This window comes from Saccoglossus kowalevskii, chromosome 20, assembly GCF_978046115.1.
Source record: "Saccoglossus kowalevskii chromosome 20, keSacKowa6.1, whole genome shotgun sequence".
NCBI classification, from domain to species: domain Eukaryota; kingdom Metazoa; phylum Hemichordata; class Enteropneusta; family Harrimaniidae; genus Saccoglossus; species Saccoglossus kowalevskii.
Window position 1 is genome coordinate 14315212 of NC_140660.1, and position 21939 is coordinate 14337150.

Sequence of the window (21939 nt, forward strand, 5' to 3'; positions counted from 1 at the left end):
GAATCTAAACTGGAATCTGGACCTGAATCCAGGCTGGAATCTGGACCTGAATCCAGGCTGGAATCTAAACCGGAATCTGGACCTGAATCCAGGCTGGAATCTAAACCGGAATCTGGACCTGAATCCAGGCTGGAATCTAAACCGGGATCTGGGCCTGAATCCAGGCTGGAATCTAAACCGGAATCTGGACCTGAATCCAGGCTGGAATCTAAACCGGAATCTGGACCTGAATCCAGGCCGGAATCTGGACCTGAATCCAGGCCCGAATCTGGACCTGAATCCAGACTGGAATCTAAACTGGAATCTGGACCTGAATCCAGGCTGGAATCTAAACTGGAATCTGGACCCGAATCCAGGCTGGAATCTAAACTGGAATCTGGACCCGAATCCAGGCTGGAATCTGAATCTAAATTGCAGCTGGAATTTAAATCTGAATCTGAAACCTGGATCAAGAGTCTGAGGCCAGAATTTACTTTTCCATGTATAATTTCTTAAAAAAAACTCAGTCTAATGGTTATAATGCTTTGTTTAGAATCACAATTGCATCAACAATTTGTCTGATTTGATCTGGCTTTGATTAAACCATCCCATTGTGCCACAAGAAATGTGATTTGTAATTTTGAGGATAACAATTTTAAATGTCGCTAGTACTCCCTGGTTTAAACCTTTGAATTAAAATAAGAATCCCCAATTCTAAAATTATGGTGCAACATTTTCGGACATTTTAATTTATTTTGTTGTTAATTTCCAATCAAATGAATGAAAAGGGGAAGTCGTCACCTGCGCATGCGTCAATTGGCCGTAGCGTGTCGTTGTTTACAAACAAGCCTCTACCTATCAGCCTTTGCGTTTTTAGCGTGTGTTGTTATCGTCGCTTGGGACTCAATTCCCACGCGTGCGCAGGTGACAACCCTCCCTCTTTAAAGGGGAAGTCAAGGCAAACAACATAATGCAACATAATATATAATACAAGAGCTCTACAAATGTAAGAGAATGCAATTTACAGTTTTTTTATATCACTTTTCATTCTCTAGATATTCAACTTTTAATCAGTATTTTGTAGTCTGCCATCTTGTTTTTCCAGCAAAGGATTGTGGGTAAAGTGTGACATCATTTCCACTGTTGTGAAATATTGAGAAAATGCTTTCATCTGGAAGTATTATGTTGTTAGCCTTGACTTTTTCTTTAATTTTTCATTACCTACATTTGATCTTGATAAAACAAAACAAAAAATGGTGTGGCTTAATAAACCAATTGACCAATCAAGTCAGCTGTAACAGTTTCTATTAGGGCCTATAAGTGTAGAAAATTGTCAGTTTTCTCAAACGACTCAAAACATTTTGTTCTCGTGTTAACGGGTGCTTGAGAGCAGGTACACAGTTGATCACATGACACAAAAAAGACAGAAATAATATAATATGAGCACATTTATTTTGAATGTATTGCTTATACATGCATTCACACATTTAGAGCTAACAGAAAATATATAATACGTCTCGTAAAATGACATCTTCATTATGAACATACGTGATCTTGAACTTGGGTCTTGTCATTTAAATACAATTTTTGGAAAATTATTTTACAGAACACACTCAAAGTTATGGATTTGTCATAATAAATAATTCAATCATTAAAACTATAATAGCTAATAACAAAATTAGGGACTAAAAGTCGTTAAAATGGCATTCTGAGTTTGAGTGACATACCCTGTTCGTAAATATAAATTATATATACAATACACACAGGTGTACAACATGTAACTCTTTGCATAACACTGTATCAAGCATTTTCATTGGCTCTTTACATAACACTGTATGCATCAAGCATTTTCATTGGCTCTTTACATAACACTGTATGCATCAAGCATTTTCATTGGCTCTTTACATAACACTGTATGCATCAAGCATTTTCATTGGCTCTTTACATAACACTGTATGCATCAACCATTTTCATTGGCTCTTTACATAACACTGTATGCATCAAGCATTTTCATTGGCTCTTTACATAACACTGTATGCATCAAGCATTTTCATTGGCTCTTTACATAACACTGTATGCATCAAGCATTTTCATTGGCTCTTTACATAACACTGTATGCATCAAGCATTTTCATTGGCTCTTTACATAACACTGTATGCATCAAGCATTTTCATTGGCTCTTTACATAACACTGTATGCATCAAGCATTTTCATTGGCTCTTTATATAACACTGTGTGCATTTTCATTGGCTCTTTACATAACACTGTATGCATCAAGCATTTTCATTGGCTCTTTATATAACACTATGCATCAAGTATTTTCATTGGCATTTTACATACCACAGTCAACTTCATGCATATTTGTACCAAGGATTTTAAAAATTCTACCGTGGCTGGGACAATTAGGGTTGAACAGCATCACATGAGGTTTTCTCAGGTTAAAATTTAAAAATGAAACAAACAACAAATAATCCAACAGCCTCAAAAACGTTTTCTTTGGTAAAATCTTAAATGACTGCTTCTTGTTAAGCATACGTGTGTGTGTAGTACATATGTATAAACACAAATATTAATTATTAATTAATATTAATAAAACCAAAGAACTGCAAGTATGTAAAAAAATACATATACAATAATAAAAATAATGTTATCACATATGTCTGAAAGATCTGTTCATACCAGTATGGTGAAGAGAAAATAAAGACACTAAAATAACAAACTGTGAAAAAAAAAAAAATAGAAAAAATGTATTTGGTTCTCCCTGCAGGTTAACAAATAATTAAGTTGCATACTTTGAAAAGAAAGATGATTTATGTTCATATCCATTGTCATCACATTTAAATAAAATACAATTATAGTTGATCTAGCTAAGTAATTACTGGTTTGTTTATTTGAGGTTATTTTGTTCTTGATTTGTTTAATTTTGGGAAGAAAACCTTTAAACCTTCCAAGCACTAAAGTAAACTTTTGTCAACATCCACAAAATAAAAATTAATTTTATCCACATCTTTACCAAACTTTTGATCAGGACATTTTGTCTATTTGGTCCAAAATTGATAAAAAACTGATAGAAAAATAGATAAAATTAAGCTTCAAAATTTTAGGAGAAAACAAAATGGCGTTCAAACTTTAAATATATATTTTAAATATTTACATATAAGTTAATACAGACACACTCAGGTAACTTCATTTTATCACCAGCTATGGTTGCCATGGTTACAGACACTAAGGTGACTTCATTTCATCACCAGCTATAGTTTTCATGGTGTTCATTTTTTATAGACCATCGCACTTGGTTACATTTTGCAGGTGTGCATCTGCACAGTAACTGGTTTTAGTTCACACCACTAAAAACAAATATTTACTCCTCTGACCACACAAGGATGTATTGGTTTACTGTCCAGGGCCGTATGGATTTTTGGCATCCTTATCCAGGGATCCCAGCGTATGGTTGACTACGCGGTGATGAGCCTCATCCGCTCGTATCACTTCTATCACATCCCGCATCATTGCATCCTCCTATTAAATGAAAGAATTAATATGCAAATTGAGACAATATGAAAATTGAGACAATATGCAAATTGCGACAATATGCAAATTAAGACAATATGAAAATAGGTGATTGTCCGTACAATTGCGAGATCTCGCGAGATGCATGAAAGACGCACGTCGAACGTCTGCCGCAAAAATCGAACGATTTGATTTTGAACTAGAATTTCTTTATTTCACAGCTTACATTGACCAGCCGATCTTTGACAGAGGAATATTGCTTCCGAATACCCTTACTTAATCGAAATTGCCTATCATCAAATGTGGACAGCACATTATTAAGCATGGAAATGTCCCCGAAATACTTTCGCGTTTGTCAAATCCCACGCGATGTTTGACGCGACTACGACGCTATGACCTTTGTTTGTCCTGTTTTTACGTTCGATTTCACGCATAACGCGTGATTCTCGCAGTGAACGGAAAATGGTCTATTGCTACAATATGAAAATTTAGACATTATGCGAACAGAGATGATATGTAAATTGAGACATTATGCGAACAGAGATAATATGTAAATTGAGACAATATGCGAACAGAGATAATATGTAAATTGAGACAATATGCGAACAGAGATAATATGTAAATTGAGACAATATGCGAACAGAGATAATATGTAAATTGAGACAATGATCAACATTAAAAGTGCACTCCACAATTATTTCACTTTATTGTGAAATATTTAATGGAACAAAAATAAATTGCACATGGATATGCCATTTTCTCAAGTTACTTAATTCTAAACAGAAATAAATCCCAGTGAATTCTGAGTTACCAGTCAGTGCGAAGCTGCTTAAAAGATTGTTCCTGATTGGCTACCCAACCTTAACACCTAACAGTCAGACCAATCACAGAGCAGTTTTTTTGTTGACATTATTTTCTGATGTATCAAATTCTTCCTTGTATACTATAAAACCGCTTAATTTCACTATATCAATGTTTTTAACAATTTCACAGTGGTTTACGAACATTGCAGAGAAACAATCAGTTCCATTGTTATTCTTCATGTTCAAATGCATTAAATTTAAATTATTTTATTTCACATATCGGCGAAAGGGTCAAAGTTAAAAACCAACGAATAATTAATGAATTTACATATGATATAGATATAAACACACGATATAGATATAAACACACGATATAGATATAAACACACGATATAGATATAAACACACGATATAGATTTTACTCGTGAAAATTTAGCCCTCAATGAACGATTTGTCCCTGTACTGTGAGATCTCTCGTAATGTGTGAAATCTGCAGATCGAATGGTCACCGCAAATATAAAATTATGATCTGAAAAATGCTTCGAAAATACTTTTCCGTTTGTCAAATCTCACGCGTTGCTTAGATGTAACTACAACGCTACAACAATTGTTTGTTCAGTTGTTCGTGGGAGTAATGAGTCACGCGGGATCTCACAGTAAGCGGTAAAAGGTCCATCTTGTATGTCGCTCACGTTGACTCCAAATATATTGGAACCCTAACTCGTTTACATACTTACCGGGAGCTTCCAGTACTGAATAGCTAGCGGTGGTGCTGGCATATTAGACCAGGCTGGCAGTAATCCATTGTCTATGTCCTGAGAAAAAAGAAAAACATAAAAAAAATGGAAGTGAACTTTTATGTTAATTACCATTGATTTACTGCATAGAGCTTTAATTATTTGCTTGGTTTTATTTTTGCTTATTTCACTGTTTGCACTAAATTAAAACCCAGTGATTATGCACATTTACAGAATAGAATGTATTGTTGGATTGGTATGTATAAATAAATATTCAAGGAAGTCGAGTCAGTGTTTAGTGCACTCTCCCTTGCAGAGTCTTTGAGATTATGACCTGGCTTAGGGAGCCACATAGAGCTGCAACTAGTGGGGCGTTCTCTGGTGACTACCTAGCTTAGTGATAAAAGACCCATAGTCTCTGCGAAGGAGAATGTGTTTAGTGCTCATCCAGATCATTACTGTAGAATACTTTATTTTCGCTTGGAATTAATTTACGCTATTTTTGCTGAAGGAATGATTCAGCGAAAATTAAATCCAGCGAATGTACCTTTTTTCCTATATTTGACATTCAACTTGTCAAAAATCAGTGAAAATAAATTCCATACAAAACACCCAAAAAGTCTTTTCAGTGAAAATAAAGTATTTTACAGTACTAGCATTCGCACTTCTGATAGGCAGAGTGCATTGGATTGTGGGAAAAATCAATATTTATACTAATCTTACGTATGCATGTCTCAATGATATTGATCTTCATCATCAAATAAACAAACACAACTCACTTGAAGACATTTTGTGTACGTGATTACAGCCTCTTCTTCTAAGTATCCAACAAATCGATGGCAAAAACTGGGACTCAGGAGGTAGGCAACAGAAAACGCACTCACGAATACACCTGTAAATAACATGTAAAACTTTTTCAATAATAGTCAACATCGCCCTCTAGAGTTCAACTTTTACACTTTGTTCGTAAATATAAATAGCGAGTTTTTTTTACATCATCATGAAAGAGATATGGGTCTCATATAAACCAAAATGGCAACTTCGAATTTTGCGCAGACCAACGACTACAAACTGAGACGTTACCAAGGTTTAATTGAGTAATTTTGTTGGTGATTGGAAGCTGGTATCGAAGGCAGTAATTAATGCAAGTCGCGCCCAGGTCAAAACTCATACTTGTGATTTCTATTAGAAAAGGGCATTAGATTGTGGGGAAATATCAAATGTTGCACCTTCCTGGCACAACGACTACTACTGCGCTTCAACAGAAACACCCCTTTTTATATGACCTAAATTGCATTATGGAATGTTTTCGCTATCCAAATGATGTAAACATACCAATATGCAATGTTTACGCTATTCAAATGATGTAAACATACCAATATGCAATGTTTACGCAATCCAAATGATGTAAACATACCAATATGAAATGTTTACGCTATCCAAATGATGTAAACATACCAATATGCAATGTTTACGCTATCCAAATGATGTAAACATACCAATATGAAATGTTTTCGCTATCCAAATGATGTAAACATACCAATATGCAATGTTTACGCTATACAAATGATGTAAACATACCAATATGCAATGTTTACGCAATCCAAATGATGTAAACATACCAATATGAAATGTTTACGCTATCCAAATGATGTAAACATACCAATATGCAATGTTTACGCTATCCAAATGATGTAAACATACCAATATGCAATGTTTACGCTATCCAAATGATGTAAACATACCAATATGAAATGTTTTCGCTATCCAAATGATGTAAACATACCAATATGCAATGTTTTCGCTATCCAAATGATGTAAACATACCAATATGCAATGTTTACGCTATCCAAATGATGTAAACATACCAATATGCAATGTTTACGCAATCCAAATGATGTAAACATACCAATATGCAATGTTTACGCTATCCAAATGATGTAAACATACCAATATGAAATGTTTTCGCTATCCAAATGATGTAAACATACCAATATGCAATGTTTTCGCTATCCAAATGATGTAAACATACCAATATGCAATGTTTACGCTATCCAAATGATGTAAACATACCAATATGAAATGTTTTCGCTATCCAAATGATGTAAACATACCAATATGCAATGTTTACACTATCCAAATGATGTAAACATACCAATATGCAATGTTTACACTATCCAAATGATGTAAACATACCAATATGCAATGTTTACGCAATCCAAATGATGTAAACATACCAATATGCAATGTTTACGCAATCCAAATGATGTAAACATACCAATATGCAATGTTTACACTATCCAAATGATGTAAACATACCAATATGCAATGTTTACGCAATCCAAATGATGTAAACATACCAATATGCAATGTTTACGCTATACAAATGATGTAAACATACCTTGCGCACCAAGTACAGTCCATCTGAATAAGAAACTTGGTTTTCTTACTTGTAATGCTGTCATTAAATGCATTCTTTCATTCTCAGCTTCCTCTGAAAAATACAAATGTATCAAGTATTTTCATTGGCTCTTCATGGAACACGTTATGCATCAAGCATTTTCATTGGCTCTTTATGTAACACTGTATGCATCAAGCATTTTCATTGGCTCTTCACATAACACTCACTGTATGCATCAAGCATTTTCATTGGTTCTTTATGTTACACTGTATGCATTAAGCATTTTCATTGGCTCTTCACATAACACTCACTGTATGCATCAAGCATTTTCATTGGCTCTTTATGTAACACTGTGTGCATCAAGCATTTTCATTGGCTCTTCACATAACACTGTATGCATCAGGCATTTAATTAATTTACATTAATTTGTGTTCGGTTTATATTTACCCAATAAAGTATGTATCCATCCATGGTCACGCTTCATTCTCCTCAGTGAATTCAAATGCCTCACCATGGCAGCCACCATACCTGGTACCCCGGCAACTGTCTCTAAAAAGATAATTCTCCTGAAACAAAAATTTACAAATTGTAAAATAAATTAGTTTATCCAGCTAGATATGGTGCTAGTATCGTACTCAACCATGTTAGCGCCCATGCCCGGGCAAGCGCCCACCCCCCACTTTTGCGGAATTTTTATATTTGGGGTCACATTCGGCAAAGTGCCCACCCCTTAAAAATGCAGCTAATTTAAAACTTGGTCTTGAGTAATGAATCTTGGTAATTGTTTTTATATGATACAGCGTGGATATCGTGCATAAACTACGCTACGACAATGACCCGTTAATACAAGTAAAATGCGGTAAATATTTCATGCCATATTCAGTTTACCTCTCAAAAATGGCTAGTTACTAGTTTTTTGGAAAAACCATGTCGTTCCAGATTGCGTTACTGGAAAGTCTTCGGGAATTTCCGAAGAATTGCGTCAGTGCAACACAGCATTCTGATTGGTAAATAACCAACTTAGCCCATTAGGTCAAAGGACGCCGCTGCAGGTCAAATATGCAAATGCATCATGGCGGAAAGTGATTTTCATCGAGAGTTTGCGTACGATCCAACACCTTCGTCAGTGGAGATAATATGATAATTTTGACTTTGACTGTGTTCCAACAGATTCAAATGTTTTTAATTTCGTAAATTCTGGTGATACGTAATTAATATTGTAATAAAATGTGCACATTTTTTGTGATCATTTCTGTTTCTTCATTGTGAAAATCAATGACGACTCAACTAATTTCGTAATTTGATTTTCCCTCAAAAACGTAATCTGTCACTTGATGAATAAAATTTTTCATTTGCACTCTTTTTCGAGGGGGGTTCTCGGGTAAGCGCCCACCCCTAAAAAATCATGATTTTCTGAGTTGAGGCCCCTGGGCGCTAACGCGGTTGATTACGGTAATATCATAGCGATATATACACACTAAAATATAGTGTTTGTTTACATGAATTTTAAAAATGCACGGTGCGATGACTATATGCCCTTTCAAATAGCATGACGATACACTGTGAGCATTGGTGATTGTCTACATCTGCGAGATCTCGCGAGTTGTGTGAAAGACACATGCTGAATGTCTGTGGCAAAAATCAAATGAATTGATTTTGAACTTAAATTACTATATTTCGTAGCTCACATCAAAATACCGATCTTTAACAGGAGGATATTGCGTTTGAACACCCTTACGTCATCGAAATTGACCATCATCAAATGTGTACAGCACAATATTAAGCGTGGAAATATCTCCCAAAACATTTTTGCGTTCGTCAAATCCCATGCGATGTTTGTCACCACTACGACGCTATGACCTTTGTTTGTCCCGTTTTTACGTTTGATTTCACACATAACACGTGATTCTCGCAGTGAATTTATTCCAAATTATTAAAACATAATCATGGAGAATTCATTGCATGAACTTCCAAACTGCCCGATAAATATGGAGAGTATTTTTTTTTCTGCCAAAACTGCTTATGATATGTTGTTTGGTGCCATTAGCATAAATATGAAATAGATATTTCTAGCAATGTATCTAGGCATTGGTGGAATATCATCTAACACTGCAATGTAACACTGCAATAGATTCAAGGCTATTCTAAACACTGCCCTCAGTCTACTGTGGAATAAAAACGCTTTACTTTCCTTTTTATTCCTCAACCCATAAGCTGAACTATATACTGCCCTCTGTTTACATAGGAATAAATACACTTTGCTTTCCTTTTTACTCCTCAAAGTACTGTAAAATGACTAATTTTCACTGGGTTTAAATTTCGCTGAGTTACCATTTCAGGCATATTCAGTGGGTTTCAAATTCACGGTTTTATCATTTAGATAATGTGTTCTATGCTAAATTTTACATATTCACTGGATTTTAATTTAGCGCATTTCCCAGTCAGTGAAAGGAGCAAAATTAAAACCCAGTGAATAATTAATCCTTTTACAGTACAAGCTTTAATACATACTGCCCTCTGTGGAATAACTATGTTTTACTTTCTTTTTATTCCTTAATGTATGTAATGTATACTTACACAAGCCATTTTTTCTCCGATGGTTTCCCTCGCTTGTATCCAGACAGCACATCAAAGGATTTTCGGAGAGCCTGAACAGATTTATACGCTGCCTAAACGTAACAAAAAAAACCACAATGAGCAACTTGGAAACATACCCCCTAATTAAAATCAATGATATGAATGTGAGAAACTATTTGACGACTTGCAATTGTTTGGAACTATTGAGAATCGCAGTTAATTAGATCTGAAAAGGCAAAAGACCACTTTCTGGCCACTGCATTATACATGAAATCCATCATACGAAAAACAAAGCTCATAGCGTTGTTGGTGCATAAAAACTTTGTGCAAGATTCAATTTGGGGGGGGGGGGGTACTTTTCACATTTAATAATGTGCTATACACATTTGGTGATGAGCAATATTGATGAAGTTAAGGAGTCTCAATGTCTAGTTCATCTTTGACAGATTGGCATTTTAACCTTGAACTATAAATAAAAAATTAAATTCAAGTAAAATCCATTCATTCAATTGTTGTGATTAGATCTTATAGAAGTATACCCAATTCACCTATTATTTGCAAATATATGTACTCCCTAAGTCATTTGTATTTATCGCATGCTCCCCAAGTAGAATTTGAAAAGCATTGCATGACAAGTTTTATAGCATCAGATTTCAATCATTACAACTCACGAAAGCCATAACTTTCAGATTTGATTTTTGACCAAGTTAATCAAAATTAAAAAATTAGCTGACAATAACATTTGAACACACAATCAATTGACTTTCCCAGAAAATCGTATTTTTAGATAAAAGCTGAGCACATATTTTCCCACAATTCATGTAAATTCAGATCATCCAACATTTCAAATAATTGTCGGCGATAACACTTTAGGAATGATCTCAGAGTGCAACTTAAAGCGGGGGAGTCGTCACCTGCACATGCGTCAGATGGCCATAGCGTGTCGTTGTTTACAAACAAGCATTCACCCATGAGCCTTTGCATTTTAGTGTGTGTTGTTATCGTCCCTTGGGACTCAATTGTCGAGCGTGCGCAGGTGAACCCCCTTCTGCTTTAATTATATGATATTGACAAATATTAAAATTAATATCAAAAACTAACTGTATTCTTGAATCTTTTCAAATTTTAATAATACTGGAAACAAAAGAATTCTACTTTTATACTACTGTAAAATACTTTATTTTAGGTGAAATTGCATATTGATATCAAAACTTTCAGTTCCCTTTCTAAATTTGTCCGAGTTTTGGAAAACATGGAACACTGTGTTTGCCTGAATTATTCACAACATATTTATGGTAATCTCACACTTACCTTGTCAACAAAACCCTTTGGTTCTCGATGTGTGATCTTGACTTTGAGACGTTCCTCCTCAGACCTGGAAATAAATTTAAAAATAAAATAGAAATATAAGCCAAAAAAAAACAAGCAGCCTATCGGCTGAGATAGCTCCGCTGTTAGCAATGCACATTTCAATTAAAGAACTGAAGACATCATTAGAAAATGAACAATATGAATAGTATCAAAGCAATCGGACTTACAGTTTTTAACAAGAAGTCGAAAATATCACTTTTTACCAAAAATTACAAAAATATTCACCAAAATGAATTAATTAGAGAATTGAAGATATCATCACAAAACGAACAAATCTGAGAGAGGTCCACATGTAGTACCTATATATGTAATATCAAAGCAATCGGACTTACAGTTTTCAACAAGAAGTCGAAAATATCACTTTTTACCAAAAATGACAAAAATATTCACCAAAATTAGAGAATTGAAGATATCATCACAAAATGAACAAATCTGAGAGAGGTCCACATGTAGTACCTATATATGTAATATCAAAGCAATTGCACTTGCGGTTTTTAACAAGAAGTCGAAAATATCACTTTTCACCAAAAAATGACAAAAATATTCACCAAAATTAGAGAATTAAAGATATCATTACAAAATGAACAAATCTGAGAGAGGTCCACATGTAGTACCTATATATGTAATATCAAAGCAATTGCACTTGCGGTTTTTAACAAGAAGTCGAAAATATCAGTTTTTACCAAAAATGACAAAAATATTCACCAAAATTAAAAAATTAAAGATATCATTACAAAATTAACAAATCTGAGAGAGGTCCACATGTAGTACCTATAGATGTAGTATCAAAGCAATTGCACTTGCGGTTTTTAACAAGAAGTCGAAAATATCAGTTTTTACCAAAAATGACAAAAATATTCATCAAAATTAGAGAATTAAAGATATCAACATGAAATGAACAAACCTAAGAGAGGTCTACCCAAGGTACATATACACCAAGTATCAAAGCATTTAGGCTTGTAGTTTTCAAGAAGAAGTCGAAAAAGTAAAACATTGACACGGACGACGACGACGGACGACGACGGACAATCACTCATATGATAAGCTCCGCTTGACAAAGTCGACAGCGGAGCTAAAAAAAAAAAATGGTTGGTTATAGAAAAATACACAAAAATGTGCAAAATATTGAGTTAACAAAATGACAAGAATAAATGATGGTGTTCAAACAAAATTTACAGATTTGTTGAGCAAAATTACCTCCATGTTAATTTTAATTATTGATTTGTTGAACAGTGTGAAAGTTCATAAACCATAAATTTCGAAACAGACTTTTAAAAACAACAAAAATTAGAACATGAAAATAATAAGAGCCAGCTCACCAACCAGCAATAGAGGTAATAACAAATTTCCATACATAAAATAAAAACAAAAGAGATTTTAAAATTGACTAAAAGAGGGTGCTCAAACAACTCTAGAGGGTGCTATTTCCTTGTTACATCATGCCCAAATAGATTACTTTTCTCCATTTTTTCAAGAAAAAAAAATCATAGATTTTGAAAAATTAAAACAGTGAAAGTGATTTCATTGAGAAAAATTTTACAAAAATTTTTTAGTAATTTTTAGACAACAAAATCTCTAGAATATGGTTGGTTTCTTGAACTTGGACCACAAACCTATATCAATAACAATTTTACTGTAGCTAGGGGTCAGGCATTTTCAATCATTGAGTGTGTTTGAAAAAAAATCTAGGTGTTGCAGAAACAAATTGTTGGCACTTTCATGAAAAAGAAAAATTTACGACACTGTAGAAAAACAAGCAGCCTGTCGGCTGAGATAGCTCCACTGTTAGCAATGCACATTTCATTTCAAGAAGTCGAAATATCACTTTTCACCAAAAATGAAGATATCATCATGAAATGAACAAATCTGAGAGAGATCCACATGTAGTACCTATATATGTAATATCAAAGCAATTTAACTTGTGGTTTTTAACAAGAAGTCAAAAATATCACTTTTTACCAAAAATTACAAAAATATTCACCAAAATTAGAGAATTAAAGACATCATTACAAAATGAACAAATCTGAGAGAGGTCCAGATGTAGTATCTATATATGTAGTATCAAAGCAATTGGACTTGCAGTATTCAACAAGAAGTCGAAAATATCACTTTTCACCAAAAATGACAAAAATATTCATCAAAATTATAGAATTGAAGATATCATCATGAAACGAACAAATCTGAGAGAGGTCCACATGTAGTACCTATATGTATATTATCAAAGCAATTGAACTTGTGGTTTTTAACAAGAATTCGAAAATATCACTTTTTACCAAAAATTACAAAAATATTCACCAAAATTAGAGAATTAAAGACATCATTACAAAATGTACAAATCTGAGAGAGGTCCAGATGTAGTATCTATATATGTAGTATCAAAGCAATTGGACTTGCAGTATTCAACAAGAAGTCGAAAATATCACTTTTTACCAAAAATTACAAAAATATTCACCAAAATTAGAGAATTAAAGACATCATTACAAAATGAACAAATCTGAGAGAGGACAATCACTCATATGATAAGCTCTGCTCAACAAAGTCGACAGCAGAGCTAAAAAATTGCACAGGTCACATTCTTCAAGCCATCCCACCATTAATTCAAATAGTTGAACCCTTATAATTTTATGTGCTCACCAAATAGGGTGTGGTAAATTCCAATGCAATTGCTCTGTCTTGACTCCTTCATTCTTCTTAGTGGCAGTTCTAGAGTGAAGACAAAAAACAATTTATTTAGTTGAAAGCAAATTCAATAATTTACAAAAGATGCTAAATGTGAGTGATAATTATTTTCATGGATGCAAAATATGAGCAACAATTTGTATGGAATGCCAAATAGTTTACATTGGATGCCAAATATGGGCAAATACCAAATATGGAAACATAATTTACATTGGATGCCAAATATGGGCATTCATTTACATGATATACCAAATATGGGCAATAATGTGTATGGACTGCCAAATATGGACAGATAATTTACATGGATGCCAAATATGAGAAATGATTTACATGGGATGCCGAATATGGGCAATCATTTACATGACATACCAAATATGGGCAATGATATGTATGGAATGCCAAATATGGACAAATAATTTACATTGGATGCCAAATATGGGCAATCATTTACATGATATACCAAATAGGGGCAATAATATGTATGGAATGCCAAATATAGACAAATAATTTTCATGGGATGCCAAATATGGGAAATAATTTACATGGGATGCCAAATACCAAATAGGGGCAATAATATGTATGAAATGCCAAATATAAGCAAATAATTTATTAGTACATGGATTCCAAATAAGGGCAATAATTTGTATGGAATGCCAAATATAGGCTAATAATTTACATGGGTTGCCAAATATTAACAATTATTTGTATGTTTAAAAATCCTCGTAAACTATCAAAATTTAAAAGAACTGACCGAAAATGTTGGAAGTCAGCATCACTGAGCTTCTTTTGTAGGTCTTTCTTTTCCTCATCAGTCAAGCCATTTTGGTTTTCAGCTTGCAAGGGCTTTGCAGACGAGCTTAGTTCTCTTGACTGTGGAAACAAATTTTATAGGTTATTATTACATCACTTTTATCACTATGGCAACTAACAGTGGATAACTTAGTAAGTTCTAAACTGGCTTTTCAATTTCACTAGTTAGTATATCATCGCATTAATACTTTTAACTCATTGTTTTCAGTATTTACCAATGTTACTAATGTGAGAAATATTACCACATGTATTACATGTGGTAAACGTAAAACTGTCATCCTCTGTTTAGAAAATTTGCATATTCAGATTAGTGGCATGCTATACTGTAAACCAATTAATTTTGAGAAATGTTTTCCAAGCCAAAATTATCAACAATAACCTCTTGTACATTCAAATGATACCGCAAATGTCTTTTCGACACAGTGTTAGAAAATTAAAATTGACAAAAAATGCAGAACATAGTCATTTAAAAATAATAACGTGGATGTCAGGCAACCATGCATAACATAGAACGACAGTTAAAGGCCTGTATGCGACTATCTGTGTCTACCTCACAGAAATGATTACTAATTAGAATGAAAGCTGCAGTCTAAAAAAAAAAAATTAAACAGCACTGCAGGAAATTTTATTACGATGATCCCCATCTTAGAAAGCAAATCAATTTGTATAATGACTATCTGAAAAATATAAAAAATTTCAATCCTAGAAAAATGTTAAGTAAATTTATACTCAGTGATCACAATCTAGAGATTAAACTAGGGAGATGGAACAAACCAAAAATTTTATTAGATGACAGAACATGTAAAAGATGTAACATAAATACTCTTGATGATGAGAAGCATTTTATCCTCAAATGTGAAAGGAAAAGACTATTTGAAGATTGTGATCTCAAGTCTAATTTACCAGACGATATTTTTCTTGAGGTAATGAAAAATGCAGAAGCCCTTTCACTATACCTTAAAGATACTATCTATAAATCCCCTGTTTAAAAGTTGCGAAAATAGTGAAGTTTTTATTTTTGATATTTCTTTAGTCTTTATCTTTTAAGTTTTATTGTTTTTTTTTTTATTACATTTGTTTATTTATGTCTTGTTATTCTCTTTACCTTACTAAATCCTCTGATGATTTAGTTGTGTAATAAAGTTATTTAAAACTGACCAATCAGCATTCTAGAATATGTGAGGTTTATGTTTATACGCCATGACTAACCGAATGCATGTACATTGCCCATTAAAGTCATTGAACGGCCATGCCTGCGTGGGCGGAGCATTCACGAGATCTGATTGGTTGATTTTAAAGGTCATTATAATAACAATATTAGGAATCTACGTGCAGGAGGAAATAAAAAATACGTGAAATAAAATGCATATCAGTTTGAGGACATATTGAATAATTTAAATTACACAGTAGAAGGAAGGAAAGAGGATGTGGAAACAAGTAGATATCTACTAGTAGTACAACTGGAGACGATAAGGTTAGACAGATTGGAAAATATTTATTATATAGTTTTTGCTATCAGAAGAAAATACTTCTGCCGTTTTTTGTTTTTTTTATTTCGTTATATTTCAACACTTTATTGCTGTACGCTGATAAAAATTTTATTTCTAAAGATGCAATAAAAAATTATCATATATTAATAACGCATATGTTATTGTTTTTTTCAAAAGATAGGAGTGCTGGCTCAACAGAGGAGATTGGCAACAAATATGTACATACCCAGTATTTTGATGAAAAAGTAAAATTTTCTCAATATGTTTTATAGCCTGTGATTGGGAAACTGCTGATGATCGATGTAAATACCCCCCCCCCCCCCTCAGGATTAATATAATCTCCTTATTGTAAAGTACTGTGGAATATTTTATTTTCGCTGGAATTAATTTTCACTGAAAAAGCTTTATGGGTGTTTTGTATGGAATTTATTTTCACTGATTTTTTGATGAGTTGAATGTGAGACATAGAAAAAAAAGTATATTCGCTGGATTTTAGTTTCACTGAAGCAGCCCTTCAGCGGAAATAAATTCCAAGCGAAAATAAAGTATTCTACTACAGTATATTGTATTCACGAGAATACCAGAACATATAAAATTCTGAATGGACTAGACGCACTCAATTAATGAACACAATCAATTGTAACACAAAAGCAATAAGCACATGTGATGTTGCTCCACTTTCCAGGCAGTGGGTTAAAACGCCAGCCGCGTCGTGGAAATAATGGGAATTATTTCCGGCTGAAAATCACCAGGTTTCGACTCGCTCGGATTGTGGAACGCAAATCAGATTATTTCTTCAACTATTTGTTTTTAGCTTCTGAATTACGCAGAATCGGTTATTCCGTATGAAATGTCACACAGTTGCCCCCCCCCCCCCCGATGAAAAGGCTGCTATTTATAACATCCTCACTGTAAAGTTAATACTGTGGAATACTTTATTTTCGCTGGAATTAATTTTCGCTGAAAAGACTTTTTGGGCGTTTTGCTTGGAATTTATTTTTACTGGTTTTGAGGAGTTTAATGTGAAATATCGGAAAAAAAAGTATATTCGCTGGATTTTATTTTCACGGAATCATTCTTTCAGCGAAAATAGCGAAAATAAATTCCAAGCGAAAATAAAGTATTCTACAGTATTCACAAAAATACCGGGACATATGAAATTCCGAGTGTACGAATGTTGAATTTACTCAACGAACTCAACCAACGGCACGGTCACGATCACAAAAGCAATAAGCACTGCTGATGCTGCCCCACTTTCCAGGCAGTGGGTAAAATGCCGGCTGTCATGGATAACAGGAATTTCGAGCGAAAATCGCCGGGTTTCGACTCGCTCGGCTTGTGGAAAGTAGCACAATGACAAATTCCACGGACGACGTTATTTCTTTAACTGCTCTTCCAAATTTCACGCAATAGATTGAGGCGTATGAATATAACAAATCCCCCGTCAGTTGTCCCTCGATGAAAACGGCTACATAATTCTGTTACAGATTTAAAATACCGACACATATGACATTCTGAGTGAATACGCACCGAACACCGTCAAGGAACAGTCACTAACACTAAAAGCGAACAGTTAGTATACGGCCGGCCACTCTCTATACAGCCGGCCGGTACCGGGGGGCATTCACACATGTCTGATTCGTATATCAGTTCTATTTTGCGATCAACGCATGAGCGTGTACGAGTCAAGGGATGGAAATTGTTCGTAGTTCTGCGGTCAGCGGTAATTAATATTTAACCAAAAACAGCCATTGAAAAAAATCCCCGTCAGGACATTGTCATAGAATGCAAAAAAAAAAAAAATCGACTCACCAAAATTCTCGGAGACATAAAATCAATCTGTGCAAATTGACGTTGTACCACTTTCCTGACACTAGGCGAAACGCTGACTGTCACGGAGAAATAGGGATTCCGACAGAAAATCGCCGGGTTTCGACTCGCTCGGCCAGCGGAACGTAATACAAATCCCACGGACGACATTATCCCGTCAAGTACTTGTTCTTCTCTTTCAAATTACACGGAATCGATTATTGCGTAGGTTAAAATTCACAGTACGACTCGGAGCTTGTTTGCTTGTCTAAGTTTCGCCGGTAAATGTCGCAATACCACACACAGTATACTTACTAAACACAGGGATTCCCTTTCGCAATCAGCTTGACGTCATATTTGGCGCATGCGTACCGAGTATAAGTCACGCGAAACAGACCTCTTAACTCAACGATGGTTTACTACTACCATCTGACCTTATAACTCTCATTTCAAGGGCATTCAACTCACTAAAATGGAAAGATAACATTCTCAAGATTTTGTTTTGTACACTTTAATTAATTTTTAATTTGTACAAAATTCACCAACAGGTGTATTTTTTTTCTATTCTGTGTGATAATTAGAGAAAATTCAGGAAAAATGTAAATATATATACATTTTTACCATACAGAAGTTAAGATGAAGTACTGAATATTTTACAAGGTCAAACAAATTAAACATGGTATAACAGTACTGATTAGTGAATCCATAACATTTTACAATAAATTATACCAGAGGTACATTACTTGGGGTTTGCAACGCGCATAGTACTGTATGGTGACATCATGCCAAGATCCCATTCAAGTCTCATCTCGTAGATAGCGAGACTGGTGCTACGACCTTCTGACATGACATAGGCGGTTTGTAATAAAACAATAAAACATGTATTACCACATTCATAGTGAAAAAATGTAGTACATCGAAAATGTACAGAAAATATAGTTACTGTAATCCGTCATATCGTGAGCAGCCATTTTGATCCACCTGGACATCCCAGTATCCTAGTTACCCCGGGCATGCGCATTTGCATTTTTCTGAGTTGGAACGCTTATGCGAGAGCGAGATTGAAACGGGGTCTTGGTATCATGTCACCGTAGTTTCAAACCCCAAGTAACTCTGATTATACTCATTATAAAGATATTCAAGTTGACTTTGATTAAGTTTGGTGGGAGCAGCTCATTTTTGAGGAAATGCTGGTTGTATTTTAGTGAATGGTGGCCATTGTGTCAGTATTATAACGCTATTGCCATATGTTTTTATGGCAGAGATATTATGATATCATATATCTTGCATAGCCCGGCCTCGTAACGATATGGGAAGTGCGCCCTCACATCAGGGCATTAATTTCCTGTATCAGCGCGCCCGGCTTTCATCATTCAAAACAGAACGCGTCATTCTAAATTACGTCATGTGTTTGAGGTCACTTGTTAAAATTGTAATAGGGGATTTTCCGTACAATTGCGAGATCTCGCGAGATGTATGAAAAACGCGCGTCGAACGTCTGCCGCAAAAATCGAACGATTTGATTTTAAACTAGAATTTCTTTATTTCGTAACTCACATCGACCGGCCGATCTTCGACAGAGGAATATTGCGTCCGAATACCCTTACTTAATCAAAATTGTCTATCATCAAATGTGGACAGCACATTATTAAGCATGGAAATGTCCCCCAAAATACTTCGCGTTTGTCGAATCCCACGCGATGTTTGACGCCACTACGACCATTGACGCTGCAGGTCGGCGTCTTCTACACCGATCTGACGCATATCGCGCTAGGTGTGTCGGGAGTTTGTTCGAAATTTCGAACGTTTCGAAGTCAATCGTCGATTGCCACGTAATTTACGGATACATTAAATCGTTTCAGATACCTGTTTACTAAATAATGATAAATGAAACTTAGAAAACTTGTAAGAACAAACTGGGCCAAAATTGCAATAAGTTTACGCTGCTAGAGTCTGGTTCGGATGGAGTTCTACGCGTGATTTTATTGCGCTCAAGGAAACGTTCTATTTTCGAACTAGTTGAAACCGGAAATAACGCAACTACTTTCGAACTTCAAACACAAATTTGATTATCGTTATTATGTGTTAGTTTATGTTGTTTCAAAGATTGAATTATGTATGACAATAATATTTTCACTCTATAAACAATATTTCATTAAAATATGTGATTCAAAGGCAACCCAAATTGTAAAAAGCAATATCAAGTTCCGCGTATAAACACTGTTGTAAAGAGGCGGCGGAGCGGAATTTTAGCCAAAATCGGCTAGTAAGGCGTCATATTACATTTCGCTGGTTCCCGGCGTCCTTTGCGAATGGCAGGTAGGACGCAGGTAACTAGTAATCGCCATATATTGTTCCATTTGGGCCGGTTTTCAGGCCGGAAGGAACGCGACTGGGTGACGTAATTTGAAAATATTCCAAGTTCCGTTTTGCGTAAACGTGTCTGTAATGCTACATGCTCATACATACTGCCTGCTTAGATTTACAGATTTGATATGTTCTGTGCAAATTTATAACAAAAGAAACAATTCTTTTTATTCGCCCAACTTTCGAAAGCAAAAGGAAACCCCTGAACGGCCACGAGCGTAAGCGCTGACGTCAGGTAACTAAGGGAAATGGAACAAGCAACGAGAAAGTGATGTACCAATCAGAATGCCGGAACCGTTACTAGTTACCGGCCTCTTGTGGCTTGGTACGCCATGACACTTGAGGCGGGAACCAGCCAACATATTACATTGATATATTGAAGATAATATTTGGTAATCGTAGTCCTAAATAACTATTAAAAATAGCTAGACGTTTCGAGCAATGGCTCTTTATCGATAGCATAGAAGCAAGTGTGATAACGTACAGGTAGAACATAGGAACGTAAGAACGCGCATGAACTATAAGTTAGAATCACAAAAAATTCCACAATAGAACAAATAACGCGCCCTAGGTAGTGAGCTCAACAAATGAGTTGAACTGTTTGTTAATACCATGGGGTTCTTTATTTATTTATTTATAAACATATTACATTGGCTGGTTCGCTGGTTCCCGGCGTCCTTTGCGAATGGTAGGTAGGACGCAGGTAACTAGTAATCGCCATATTGTTCCATTTGGGCCGGTTTTCCAGCCGGAAGGCACGTGACTGAGTGACGTAATTTGAAAACATTCCAAGTTCCGTTCTGCGTAAACATGTCTATAATACTACAATAAAGCCATGCTCAAACATACTGCCTGCTTAGATTTACACATTTGAGATGTTTCTGACATTCCTCGCTGTTTCTGTGAAAATTTATAACAAAAGAAACAGTTTTTTATTCACCCAACTTTCGAAAGTAAAAGGAAACCCCTGAACGGCCACGAGCGTAAGCGCTGCCGTCAGGTAACCAAGGGAAATAGAACAAGCAACGAGAAAGTGACGGACCAATCAGAATGCCGGATTCATTACTAGTTACTGGCCTCTTGTGGCTTGGTACGCCATGACACTTGAGGCGGGAACCAGCCAACATTGGCTGGTTCCCGCCTCAAGTGTCATGGCGTACCATTCGCAAAGAACGCCGGGAACCAGCGAACATATTACACAGGTTTGTGCTGGGACAGCGCTTCCGGTGACGACACAACGCACTACGACGCTATGACCTTTGTTTGTCCTGTTTTTACGTTCGATTTCACGCATAACGCGTGATTCTCGCAGTGAACGGAAAATGGTCTATTACACCTATCAGATATATGGTAAAAACTTTTACGTGCGAACGTGAAGTCGCTATCATTACAGGGTCGTGCGCCAG

General features: G+C 35.2%; 1 protein-coding gene across 1 annotated transcript; it reads right to left on the bottom strand.

Moving 5' to 3' along the window:
- Positions 1-1409: 1409 nt before the first annotated feature.
- Positions 1410-18468, bottom strand: LOC144364565 (uncharacterized). Its single transcript, XM_085494274.1, has 10 exons — positions 18170-18468; positions 14809-14927; positions 14013-14081; positions 11319-11382; positions 10008-10099; positions 7878-7996; positions 7431-7523; positions 5809-5921; positions 5030-5107; positions 1410-3498 (listed from the first exon to the last, which is right to left on the bottom strand). Exons 1-10 carry the CDS (start codon positions 18335-18337, stop codon positions 3373-3375), a joined length of 1041 nt encoding a protein of 346 aa, XP_085350400.1. The 5' UTR covers positions 18338-18468; the 3' UTR covers positions 1410-3372.
- Between the last annotated feature and the right edge of the window lie 3471 nt (positions 18469-21939).